Genomic DNA, 14025 nt, shown 5'->3' with positions numbered 1-14025 from the left:
CATCTATGGTCCTTTAGCGTGCGCTGTGCATCGTATATGACACAGGTGCTTTGAGTTTCCGCCTGCCTCGAAACGTGACCGGGGGTCGAACCCCGATCCCTCACCTCAGTGGCCCAGTGCCGCGACCAAGCTACAGCTGTGGTGTTTTTTCGTTCAGGCAGGAAACCAAGACACCAGCAGCGAAGCACGCTGTGGGAATTGAATTCCGGAAACAAGTTACTGGCGAGCGTCAACATAGCTGGCCGCTGTCCGAGATAAGCCAGGGCGGAGTGCGGAGCGACTCACGGCGCTGTGGTATGTTATCACTTGTGGGGGCGTATCACGTAACACACAAGACAAGTAGGCGCGCCACTACTACAACCGCGGCGGGAGTGTACAAGCTAATATGATTTCACTTCATTTACGCAGGTTTCTAGATTAAAAAAGAAACGAATGTCTCAGACCAAGTGTCCTTTATGCAAAAATATAAAGAATGGCAGGCTTAGTGTGAGGCTATAGTCTTTTAAGACTAAAGTGATGGCACTGCGATCACTCATGGCATCGGCCCGAGAGTGCGTCGGCGTGGCATTAACAGGTAGAAATATAGCACCTTTCACTTCACTCCTCCCCTTCTCTTAAAAAAAAATAAGAGATAAAAAGTTGGTTTTCTTTTTCTTCTAGTTGCCGAAGTCACTCATTTGGTGTCCATTGGCAGCAATTTCGTGTCAGTGTGGAGTGAGACGAAGATTCTCAAGCTTCCGGGGGAAAATGGAAGAGCAGGCTGTTACCTCCTTTCTGTTCAGCTTCGAAGGACACTGTGACTGAAAAGCCGAGAATTTCAAGTTCCGTACGGCTGAGAGAAGTTTTTAGTCTAACTGATCTGCACGATATGATTTAGGAAGAGATCTGCCGAACCACATTACGCCTTTCTATTTTTACGCATTGCTTCCTCTGGACTCAGACTTTTGGGCAGGAAGAAAGAACGATTTACTGGCCAGAAGCTAAACATGAAGCAAAGATCGCATCAAATACTGCTACAGTGTCACTGCAGGAGAGAAAGGTCTTAGCCTGTTATGTCGCATCTTACGTTCTCCTCTGTGATCAGTAGTGTGATTATATTTTGAGGCATGCATGTGAGTGCTAGGGTACAAACGGTTGAAATGGCCACATTTATGCCTTTAAAAGAGAAATCTCATGCAGAACCAACATATTTTCGAAACTCCCTGTACCTCCGTTCTCTACACCCTTAGTTACAAGCGTAAACATTTGTGCAGTAAATAATCACAAGGTATTAAGTCATACAGTGATTAATCATCCCAAGAAAAAAAACACACACAAAAGCTAGTTTTTTTTTAAAGTTAAGCATGTGAATCTATAATATGCTTCTTCTCGTGGCCAGCAAGCGGGCTTTCAAACGGGTATATCACCTTCAGAAATAATTGCAAATGTTTGGGCAGTCGGATAGGCACCTTGTTGACGTAGGCAGCCGTGCTTATTTTGAGCAGTACGATGACTCAGTGAAACGTATCTAAAGACTCCAAGAGCAGGGAAGGCATCGTGAAACCTTTACGAAGCAGACGCGGTGAGCATACCAGAAAAACAAAGTTCTCTCATTTCTGTCCCTCCACGAAACGTCAAAGCTGCAACCGTGACACACTTTCGCGAATGTTCATGACATGATGAATCATTGAAAATGATTTTTTCACCCAATTGAAAGCGACCTTACTCAACGCACTGCGTTAAGCGTTACCAAGGCTCCGTTGACGTCGACGCAATTAGTTGTAATCGATAGCACCCACTGTCGATGTTCTTCATGAATGGTTCCACAGAGTGTGCAAAATTGGGAGGGGCACTTGACCTTAACGGTGTTTTTCACCCAATTGAAAGCGACCTTACTCAACGCACTGCGTTAAGCGTCACCAAGGCTCCGTTGACGTGGACGCAATTAGTTGTAATCGGTAGTATCCACTGTCGATGTTATTCATGAATGGTTCCACAGAGTGCTGGGAGGGGCACTTGACCTTAATGGTGTTTTTCACCCAATTGAAAGCGACCTTACTCAACGCACTGCGTTAAGCGTTACCAAGGCTCCGTTGACGTGGACGCAATTAGTTGTAATCGATAGTACCCACTCTCGATGTTCTTCATGAATGGTTCAACAGAGTGTGCAAAATTGGAAGGGGAACTTGACCTTAACGGTGTTTTTCACCCAGTGGAAAGCGACCTCGCTCAATGCACTGCATTAAGCGTTACCAAGGCTCCGTTGACGTCGACGCAATTAGTTGTAATCGATAGTACCCACTGTCAATGTTCTTCATGAATGGTTCCACAGAGTGTGCAAAATTGGAAGGGGCACTTGACCTTAACGGTGTTTTTCACCCAATTGAAAGCGACCTTACTCAACGCACTGCGTTAAGCGTTACCAAGGCTCCGTTGACGTCGACGCAATTAGTTGTAATCGATAGTACCCACTCTCGATGTTCTTCATGAATGGTTCCACAGAGTGTGCAAAATTGGGAGGGGAACTTGACCTTAACGGTGTTTTTCACCCAATTGAAAGCGACCTTACTCAACGCACTGCGTTAAGCGTCACCAAGGCTCCGTTGACGTGGACGCAATTAGTTGTAATCGGTAGTATCCACTGTCGATGTTATTCATGAATGGTTCCACAGAGTGCTGGGAGGGGCACTTGACCTTAATGATGTTTTTCACCCAATTGAAAGCGACCTTACTCAACGCACTGCGTTAAGCGTTACCAAGGCTCCGTTGACGTCGACGCAATTAGTTGTAATCGATAGTACCCACTGTCAATGTTCTTCATGAATGGTTCCACAGAGTGTGCAAAATTGGAAGGGGCACTTGACCTTAACGGTGTTTTTCACCCAATTGAAAGCGACCTTACTCAACGCACTGCGTTAAGCGTTACCAAGGCTCCGTTGACGTCGACGCAATTAGTTGTAATCGATAGTACCCACTCTCGATGTTCTTCATGAATGGTTCCACAGAGTGTGCAAAATTGGGAGGGGCACTTGACCTTAACGGTGTTTTTCACCCAATTGAAAGCGACCTTACTCAACGCACTGCGTTAAGCGTCACCAAGGCTCCGTTGACGTGGACGCAATTAGTTGTAATCGGTAGTATCCACTGTCGATGTTATTCATGAATGGTTCCACAGAATGCTGGGAGGGGCACTTGACCTTAATGGTGTTTTTCACCCAATTGAAAGCGACCTTACTCAACGCACTGCGTTAAGCGTTACCAAGGCTCCGTTGACGTCGACGCAATTAGTTGTAATCGATAGTACCCACTCTCGATGTTCTTCATGAATGGTTCAACAGAGTGTGCAAAATTGGAAGGGGAACTTGACCTTAACGGTGTTTTTCACCCAGTGGAAAGCGACCTCGCTCAATGCACTGCATTAAGCGTTACCAAGGCTCCGTTGACGTCGACGCAGTTAGTTGTAATCGATAGTACCCACTGTCAATGTTCTTCATGAATGGTTCCACAGAGTGTGCAAAATTGGAAGGGGCACTTGACCTTAACGGTGTTTTTCACCCAATTGAAAGCGACCTTACTCAACGCACTGCATTAAGCGTTACTAAGGCTCCGTTGACGTCGACGCAATTAGTTGTAATCGATAGTACCCATTGTCGATGTTCTTCATGAATGGTTCCACAGAGTGCAAAATTGGGAGGGGTACTTGACCTTAATGGTGCTTTTCATCCAATTGAAAGCGACCTTACTCAACGCACTGCATTAAGCGTTACTAAGGCTCCGTTGACGTCGACGCAATTAGTTGTAATCGATAGTACCCATTGTCGATGTTCTTCATGAATGGTTCCACAGAGCCTGGAAAATTGGGAGGGGTACTTGACCTTAATGGTGCTTTAATCCAATTGAAAGCGACCTTACTCAACGCACTGCATTAAGCGTTACTAAGGCTCCGTTGACGTCGACGCAATTAGTTGTAATTGATAGTACCCACTGTCGATGTTCTTCATGAATGGTTCCACAGAGTCTGCAAAATTGGGAGGGGAACTTGACCTTAATGATGCTTTTCATCCAATTGAAAGCGACCTTACTCAACGCACTGCATTAAGCGTTACTAAGGCTCCGTTGACGTCGACGCAATTAGTTGTAATCGATAGTACCCATTGTCGATGTTCTTCATGAATGGTTCCACAGAGTCTGCAAAATTGGGAGGGGTACTTGACCTTAATGGTGCTTTTCATCCAATTGAAAGCGACCTTACTCAACGCACTGCATTAAGCGTTACTAAGGCTCCGTTGACGTCGACGCAATTAGTTGTAATTGATAGTACCCACTGTCGATGTTCTTCATGAATGGTTCCACAGAGTCTGCAAAATTGGGTGGGGTACTTGACCTTAACGGTGCTTTTCATCCAATTGAAAGTTACTTTACTCAACGCACTGCATTAAGCGTTACTAAGGCTCCGTCGACGTCGACGCAATTAGTTGTAATCGATAGTACCCATTGTCGATGTTCTTCATGAATGGTTCCACAGAGTCTGCAAAATTGCGAGGGGTACTTGACCTTAATGGTGCTTTTCATGCAATTGAAAGCGACCTTACTCAACGCACTGCATTAAGCGTTACTAAGGCTCCGTTGACGTCGACGCAATTAGTTGTAATCGATAGTACCCATTGTCGATGTTCTTCATGAATGGTTCCACAGAGTCTGCAAAATTGGGAGGGGTACTTGACCTTAATGGTGCTTTTCATCCAATTGAAAGCGACCTTACTCAACGCACTGCATTAAGCGTTACTAAGGCTCCGTTGGCGTCGACGCAATTAGTTGTAATCGATAGTACCCACTGTCGATGTTCTTCATGAATGGTTCCACAGAGTCTGCAAAATTGGGAGGGGAACTTGACCTTAACGGTGTGAGGTGAAAGCGGCCTGCAGCCCTCAGACATGCTTAACCTCCAAACGCAAAACGCTAAGCTCCAAAAGAGCTTTCACCTGGATGCGGGTTTCGCAGAATAATGCTATTTAAGCGACGTCAACTATTTTATAATGGTAAATAGTTTGAGACACTCACCAACCTTACATTCGCATTACATGGAATGCTTTACTCACTTTCTTTTCACGCGTCGCGTCACGCTTCACGTAAGCGTTGCGTATTTGAAATTCTCGCGCGAAGTCATGTGGCTATGACATCACGACGCTATGGACCAATCAGGATTTTCGCGACACAACAACGACGACGGCGACGATGACGCAGTTTTTTTTGTGACACGAGACCTCGACGCTATCACGTGAAATGCACAAACACTGGTCCGAGTAAGACAGTCATACGAACCCGCCGAACTCGTCATCCACCATATCTCCTTTGAGAGTCAGTCCAGAGGGCTCGGTGGACGCCCAGAAATGAGCCGCTGAGGGTAGAAAAATGATGTATATTATACAGGCAGTCTCCACACGAGTATTGCAACAATTGCTCCGCGTACTACAAGGCTACAAAGGGCAACTGCACTGCTCTGGCCCGTACTTCTAGGCGCGTTGTCAAAAAATGACGCGAGGAAAGAACACTTAACCATCTAGACATGCGGATTTTTGTCTTCGGCAGCGTTCCGAGTGCCGACGTAACAGCGCTTTTAATTCATGTCCTTCTTTTCCCAAGGTTCTAGCGAAGGTTGTTGTTTGTTAAATGCACAATCTACCTTGAAGCTTGTTAAGCTGTAATTCTCTCTTCCCATGTTAATGAAAGTTGAGCGCAGCATATACCGGATGTTTTTTCGGCTGTTTATATACCATTATTTTAAACACTGCCAGGGATGTTTCGGTGCGGTCTTTTCAGGTATATTGTACAGCAAGGCGCACATTATGTGCACAATAGAGCCCAGTGATTAAACAATTAATAATGTCTTGGCTTTAGAGACACATTAAGTCAAGAAATTGAAGGCCGTCAATATAAAAGCTGTCTGCAGCTTTTAACGTTTTACATTGGCAATGCAGTTCGAAATATTTAACGTCACAAATTCTAAAATTTTAGCTCGTGGCTTTCCGCAATGCCCCTCTTCATTATGACGTCGCTCGGATTTGAAATACACCAAATACGCAACCTGTCTGCCTTTTACGACATAGAATCAGTTAACATGATTTCCTCGATAACACAACGCCCAGCGACGCCATTCTAAAAATGCATTGCGGGAAACCAATTTTAGGAGTTAAAAGAGTACTTTATACGCTAAATGTTTCTAAATGCATTACTGCTAACAAAAATTTAAAAATTGAAGGACGCTTAATCTTCGCGTTTAAGAGTTCAATAATAATAATGATAATAATTGGTTCACAGGAAGTGAAGGGCGCAGTATCTGTCACACTTGTTTCTGTGAACACCTGAAGCGCGCCGTAAGGGAAGGGAGGAAGGTGGGAGTGAAAGTGGAAAGAGAAAAAGAGGATCCGTAGCGAAGGGCTCAGGAGTAATTTCGACCACATGGGGAGCTTTAACGTGCGCTGACATCGCACAGCACACGATAGCGTTTATATGCTTTGAGGACGATGGATGGATGTAGAAGGCTTTGAATCGGGCGGCGGCTCGCGCCATCTGTTGTAGCAGCATCGTATGATCGAAGGAATTTTTCAATGAGCGCCGCAATCACAGGTAAGCAAAGCAGAAATGTTGTTTGCTACTCGCTTAACTATTACTTCCGTAAATAGCTTCTTTCTAATGAAACACGTAAATATTAGCTGACAGCTAGTCATGAGGCAAGGCATACGTTAGATACACCTTTATTCGGAGAGAAGCAATGCGGGTTTGTGGCGGAGTGGTTGCGTGCTCGCTTCGCACTGCTTAAAAACCGCTTTCGACTCCGCAGGTTTCCGCAAAACATTTGTTGTTTCTTTACTTTCTCCTAACTTTTGCGTTACAGTCACATCACAGACAACGGCTTTTATAAGACACGATGCCCATACCGCTATCGTGTTTAAACTGGACTCAGCTTGCAGATTTAGAACCTTCATTTCTCAATATAAAGTTGACCCTCGAAATCAAAAGTATAAATATTGATTAGTTAATTCTAGTTAATTAATCGTTTAATCTCTGAGGTCTTCACATGTGTAATGTCTGCCTCGCTGTACGATCTACCTACGCGAATCTCACTGGCGTATCTCTGTATGTGTTTAAGGTACTATCTTTAAACAGTTAAAGAAACCCGGTATAGAAGTCTGTCACAGTGTGTTATGAAATTATACAAGTTGAAAGGCTGAGGGAGAGTGGACACCCGGCCGAAATTGTTGAGTATGAAGCAGATAGATATCCATAGGAGCAGCTGAAAACCAAAAGCAGATAACTAAGAGAGAGCACGTGTAGTCAAGTATAGAGTGGGGGTCATATCATGTGTATACAAAGTTTTCGATATTTACTGGCGTTTGGAAATTAGTGAGCCCCTGTCAAACTAAATAAGGAGCCATAGAAAAACAAAAACACACGTGGAATAGGACACACAAAAAATGGCGATCGATTTAGCGTTTTAAGTTCAAATGCGAATTAGGTGTGCTAGCAGGTGTGTTTTAATGTCAGTTTCGGGTCGCACATACTCATTTTGCAGACACTCCAATTAACGATGTTATATGAAAAGACGCCCAACATAGATCTGAAGCCCGATTTACCTGAACGTTAAGAACGTGTCTTGGCGCAAGGTCTACGAGTAGCGTGTATGATGGATCATAAAAGGATGCTTTTCGCAAATTTCTCACTATTTATTTTTGTTTTGTGCTGGTTGTTTCTCAAACGTCATTGGCCCGTGTTATTCCAGCAGCCGTTATGAGATTCTAGGTGTTGCATCTCAAGGGGAAAAATAAAATTTAATTTGAGGATGCATTTTTTAAGGACTCGCATCTTCCAGGTGCGATAGCACTACTTCACTAGATGCAGCTGGGTCACCTTCCCTGTGTCGTCGAATTGGTACAGGCCTAATGGCTATATATATATATATATATATATATATATATATATATATATATATATATATATCCTGAAAACTTTTGCAACAGACGTCATGGCCCTCACATCTTTTGCAAGGGATGGCAAGAAGATTGTGACGTCATTTACATAAACTATACCAATTAAACTACGCCAAATTAGTACTTTAATGCGTTATACTAGGCTTAGCCGTACTAAAACAGTGAATTCTTTTGCGTCATTTGGTACTTTGCCATTGTTCGCCGATGCCAGTGTCATTAATCATGGTAGATGACAAAACACTACTTGGCACAAACACATTCACCATGGCACCATAGAGTAACATATATATAAAGAGAGGACACTCCCATAGGGCCCCAGCGGCCTACTTTTGGGTTTTATCGCACAGTGGAGTCGGCGAAGCATGCCAGCCTCAGAGCGGGGTGCTTTAAAATACCAAATCTTGGAGGCCGCAATGTTACTTTCGGTTTCGGTATTTCGCATGCGTCCCGTAGTTTGATACGCAGGCGCTTGCGCCACTTGCGTTAAGTAGTTACCGGCATTGTTTAAAAGAGCGGAGGCAGTACCCGAAGCAATACAGAACGACGTTGCTCGGGATCAACGCTCGCGCCCCTTTTACAGGGCACGACAGGGAAGGAAAAAGTGTTCGCATGGGTATATGGGGCTGTGGATAAAGCAGAATCCTTTGAATCGGGAGGTTGCGGTGCATGCCACCTAGCCGTGAGAATACCATTTGCACAAAATCTTACCGTCCTTTTAGTACCCAAATAATCTATATTCAATTACTTCGACTTGTTTTAATTAAGTTTTAATTACATACAGTCCTGCAGCTAAAACGTTTTTTTATGTTTTGTAGGCACGACGCCGTCTGGCGGAGTCGTGGAACCTTCAGCTGGGCCGCAAATGGCGTCGAGTGTCCTCTCCAAGGAGGTGATATATAACCTCCTTGGTCCTCTCTTTATATATATATGTTGCTCTATGATGGCACTTCCCATCTAAATAGATCCGATGCCTGTACCACGTAGGCGGATTTGCGTAGATGTCTGCGGATAACGCATACGGATGACGCGTTTTGCATGCCGTTATTGGCGCTGCTTAGGGTTTGCGACAAATTGTGCGGCGGTTGTGGCCATCACTTAATAGAGCATGGTTCGTGTGACACGAACCACCCCTAACCTCTTTCTAAAGCACGGGCGGTACAATCGCCCCTAAAAGTCTCTAACGCCTTTCAATACGCAGAGACTATCACACGAAGAGCAGTGTAACGCACCAGGCCCCTGGCCGTCGTAGTTCAAGTTCGTGATGACGACGGTGGTCTCGTTGGCGGCGGCCACAGTTCCGCCGACGCCATGAGCATGATTGGCGAGATCTCCGATGGGCTTGCCGCTGTACGCGCCGGCGATGCCTGCATGGAAGAAGGGTAAGTTCGCTCGGCAAGAAGGCCATGTAAATGATCACGAGCGCGCCATGAGGGTAAGATTCGTAAACTTTCGTGCGCTAGAGTGTTCCTGTTTACGGTAACAGGTGGAAGAAGTGATATCAGAGTTATCCGCATATGCGTACTTAGATCATTCTCCTCACCCTTGCTGTGGTGGGGTAGAATCTTCGATGCCGTTATTACGACTGAGCGTACAGTCACATACAAATGATAATTTACATATTAAAATTAGCGGCGTTTTAACTATGGTTGCTGAATTTGATGTGCCGTATAGGTTTGCATGGTTTTGCATGGTTTAGAGTTATTTTAGGGTTCTACTCGTCGATGCCTTTTCAATGGTATATGACACGGCGGAGTATGGTAAACTTCAGTTTTTGTGACAACTAACTGGCGCTAATTAACACATGTAATTAGGCCTCTGTAATCGTAATAAACAAACTAAAAGCATACATGACGTTGCTGTAGCATACATGCCAATTTTAATTACATAATAATATTAGCTTAGCATAGTACGCCAACATGTAGACTTGTTGCTAGGCCGGAGAAGTTCTAGTTCGACCTTAGTCCAGGTGAATGTCGCTGCGACGGATAACAATAATTGATTTGCAGGCAAAGAAAGGCGCGATATCTGTCACACCTTTTGTGGACACCTGTACCAGGCCTAAGGGAAGGAATGAAGGTGGGAGTGAAAGCGGAAAGAGAGGAAGTGCCGGAGTAGAGGGGGCTACGGAGTAATTTCAAACACCTGGAGATCTTTACTGTAAAGTGACATATCGCTCCCTTGATGGGGCTGGGGCAGATAGGTCACCGCCGCTTGCGGCGGGGGCTAGTCTGCCACCGAATTTTTATCTGTTGTAGGCCGTCATTGCACCCGCCACCGCTTCGGTGGTGGACGACGGCTGTTGCGGTGCGCGTCTTTCTTTCCCTCTTCCTTTTCTTCCTTCTCTCTTTTCTTTTCTGTCTGCTCGAGGCAGCGGAGGTGGCTCAGCAACAGAGCCAGTAGCAGGCCCGTGCATTTTCTTTTCCTTCTTCCTACAGCCACAACAACAACAACAAGTGACATCACACAGCACATAGACGCTTCTTCGTTTCGCCTCCATCGAAACTCAGCCGCGGACGGCAAGGTTCGAACCCGGTTAACACTCCCACCTTCATTCCTTCCCTTACTGCGTGGTTCAAGCGTTCACAGAAACAAGTGTGACAGATACTGTGCCTTTCACTTTCTGGTTTGGTTTGGTTTGTGGGGTTTAACGTCTCAAAGCGACTCAGGCTATGAGAGACGCCGTAGTGGAGGACTCCGGAAATTTCGACCACCTGGGGTTCTTTAACGTGCACTGATACCGCACAGCACACGGGCGCCTTGCTTTTCGCCTCCATCGAAAAGCGGCCGCCGAGGCCGGGATTCGATCCCGCGTCCTTGGGAACAGTAGTCGTGAGCCAATTATTATGAACACCACAGAATGACGGATATATACACTTAATCGAATCAAGGCCGCACCCTATTTTTGAAAGTCAGTACCAAATCGGGTGTAGGTTCCGTTTTAATATTTTCTTTAGTTATGTTTTGAAGACAGAAATGCACAGCACACTTTTGACTGGATACCTACATTTCACCAGGTCAACGTCACACCACCTTTCTGAAGGTCATGAAGCCGGAGATATTGGGGAACGGACCGACGGGGGATGGTTGGTGGTTGATCCTGGCCCTACGGGGCTGGGACTGGTAGGTCACTGCTGCTTGCGGCGGGGGCTAGCCTGCCACCATATTTTTATCTGTTGTAGGCCGTCATTACACCCGATACCGTTTCGGTGGTGGACGACGGCTGTTGCCGACGTCCGTATTTCTCTCCCTCTTCCTTTTCTTTCGTCTTTATTTTTTCTTTTGTCCGTACGAGGCAGCGGAGATGGCTCAGCTCAAGAGCCAGTATCAGGCCCGCACATTTTCTTTTCCTTCTTCCTACAGCCACAACAACAACAACAACAACTTCACTACGCAAGGTTTTCAAGCCGTCAGCATAGGAGCAAATTTGACATTTGAAGTTGAACTTTGATAAAAAAAATCCTAAACCGCGCCGTAAGGGAAGAGAGGAACGTGGGAGTGAAATCGGAAGGAGAGAAAGGGGTGCCGTAGGGCTCTGGAGTAATTTCGGCCAACTGGGGATCTTTAACGTGTACTGACATCGCACAGCACACGGACGCCTCTGTTTCGACTCCATCGAAGCGCAGCCGAGTACTGTTTTGTTTCACAGGATGATAAAGGCGCAGTATCTGTCACACAGAGAAAGGGAAACTAGTGGAGGGCTACAGTAATCTCGACCACTTGGTTATTTGAATGTGCACAGACATCGCACGTTAAATTTCCCCAGGTGGTAGATTTTGTTGCGGCTGTAGGAAGAAGGAAATGAAAATGCACGGGCCTGCTACTGGCTCTGTAGCTGAGCCCAACGCTAATATCTTAGTTCTATTAACGTTGGCTGAGCCACCTCCGGTGCCTCGTGCGAACAGAAGAGAAAATAAAAAAGAAAGAAAACGAAGAGGGAGATGGAGAGAAAGACGCGCGCTGCAACAGCCCTCGTCCACCACCGAAGCGGTGGTAGAAATTACTCTGTTACTTTAGCTTTTGGGGAAGGAAAGCGCAGTATACTTCGGGTGGACACCACATAATAGTGGACACCTACACTTCATTAGGTAAATATCACTTGTTCAAATGTAGTGCCAAGACCGGCTCTACCTGCGTAGTGCACCTTTGGCTTCAACTGTAAATTAGTTCATAAGAAAAGAAGGGCGCAGTATCTGTCAAGGTCACTTGGTGAAAACCAGCGTCACGCACCGCCACCACGCTCGACCATGCAGTGGGGAGCCAGTTTAGACCTTGTCCGTCAACGAAACCCTGTTACGCCGAGCCATAACTATGCCAAGTAACCACCAATATACCACTTTACGGACTATCGGAGTGAAACTAAGTGAAACCATGTCTCACAATGTTTAATCCAAGCTTGGTAAAGAGTCTAGCCATGCACATGAAGCTTTCGCTTTCCTCCAGGGTTAACCAAAGTTAAACCACAGGTAGTTTTTTCGTCTTCGCACGTGGCAGCTGTGGCGGCGCAGCTCGGGCCATTTGCAGGCCCATGCACTGCATTTTTTTCATTGTTCTTGTCTCAATAGAAAGAACAACGCTGTGACGCATAAAACAATTGGGGATATTTTTATGACGGGTTCGAACCCGTGTTGCACAGAACATTGTGATAGTTTTTGACGGAAGTTAGAGCCTAGGGAGTCTGCATCTCTTGTAGTGCAACTTATTTAGCAGTCATGCTAGTCCTTTGCATTCGAGAGAGTAGGGCAAAGATGTTCTTTCCTCCAGGACGTTTGGAACACTCTAAATGCGTTACCAGCCGCAAAGTGTGGGTCAGAATCAAACCTCTTGGTCTTTAAACTTTTGTCAAGAACTGCACGTTCCCCTCTGCCCGACTCTGCCGCCGCTACTCTGCCGACTGGCACGGCGGCACAACTGCGATAAATGCGGTCGCGGTAGTGCTTTGAGTTTGGCCTGTTTCGTGAGCTGACCACTTCGGAGCCAGCGTTGGTCGCGCCGGTAGCCACGGTTAACACGACGAATGTAGTCAATGAGCGAGCCGCTCCACCGTGAAACGCAGGTAAGGTCGCTGATGAATGATGTAGGCTTCAAGACTCGAACACAGCCTCCACCATCTACACGAAGTCCTCGAACCACTCAGTGCTTCTAGAAACGCATTTCGTGCTTACATCTGCTCTCGACGATAGACTGATTGTCTGCACTGACACCAATATGAGTGTCAAACTGTCTGCTGATTTTCGATAGAATGCACCCCTCTACAGCTATCATGTGCTTTCGTAAGAAAATAGTGCCCTTCACAAAGACCACGACCACAGGAATCTTAATAATTTGCACTGAACTCTTACTGGCAGTCATAAATGTGAGACGTACGCGAATATTCACTTATAACGTACTAGCTTGCTATGTGGCATTCGGAGTACACGCAGCAATTAAGGAGCAGATGATGAAGATGTGAAGGTTAAAAAGCCTTCAGCTTGGTAAAGGAAGTCGGCAGAGAAAAGAACTTACCGCGTGGGGCAACGCAGGCCAGAAGTACTACCACGTTGGTCATCGGGACAGCCATGGTGTGTCGCACTCTCGGCAAGGACCAGCGGACCCGCTGGAAGCAACAGAACCGTATATAATTATTGCTACTGCTGCTAACCTGAGCTGAAATGGTACGCGTCCAAAGAGGATATTTCGTGAGGAACGCGCTCCTCAACAAACTCTCCTGGCTTCGATTTCTTCTTCTGCTCGTGCAGTGAGGTAGCGCGCAGTCACGTGCGACGGTAGGCAGGGTGGGAGGAACGGCGCTTTTGCCTATATAACACAATATTTTGATGTTCTGCCTCATCAAGAACTCAAGAACAGATATCATATTATTCGTGCGAGATTTTTCGTGCTCTCAGTAGCAGACAGGGCGGTACAATTTTCTTTTATTTAAAGAGTTTTGCTCATGTGTGAGAATGTGGCGCAACCCGGCGGTAGTCTAAGACGGCTAAGCAGTAACTGGTTTACATATTTACTGCTTGCTTTTTCTGCTGCGTGCTCACCAAATAGTTTGTAGATTCGTCAAATTAATGCG

At 45.9% G+C, this 14025-nt stretch overlaps 1 protein-coding gene across 1 annotated transcript in view; it reads right to left on the bottom strand.

Moving 5' to 3' along the window:
- The window catches only part of LOC146176080 (protein Skeletor, isoforms B/C-like), a 29776-nt gene extending 16252 nt beyond the window's left edge, over window positions 1-13524 (bottom strand). Inside the window, exons 1-3 of the mRNA XM_084581256.1 lie at window positions 13470-13524; window positions 9197-9331; window positions 4641-4677 (exon numbers count right to left, since the gene is read on the bottom strand). Coding sequence (XP_084437382.1) covers window positions 4641-4677; window positions 9197-9331; window positions 13470-13524 — 227 coding nt within the window. The remainder of the gene's footprint in view (window positions 1-4640; window positions 4678-9196; window positions 9332-13469) is intronic.
- Window positions 13525-14025: the final 501 nt, after the last annotated feature.

Source organism: Amblyomma maculatum, chromosome 10, assembly GCF_055883805.1.
Source record: "Amblyomma maculatum isolate TAMU_Amacu chromosome 10, ASM5588380v1, whole genome shotgun sequence".
Classification (NCBI taxonomy): Eukaryota; Metazoa; Arthropoda; class Arachnida; order Ixodida; family Ixodidae; genus Amblyomma; species Amblyomma maculatum.
Note: the sequence above shows the minus strand (reverse complement) of the source record. Positions and strands in the feature narration are given on the sequence as shown.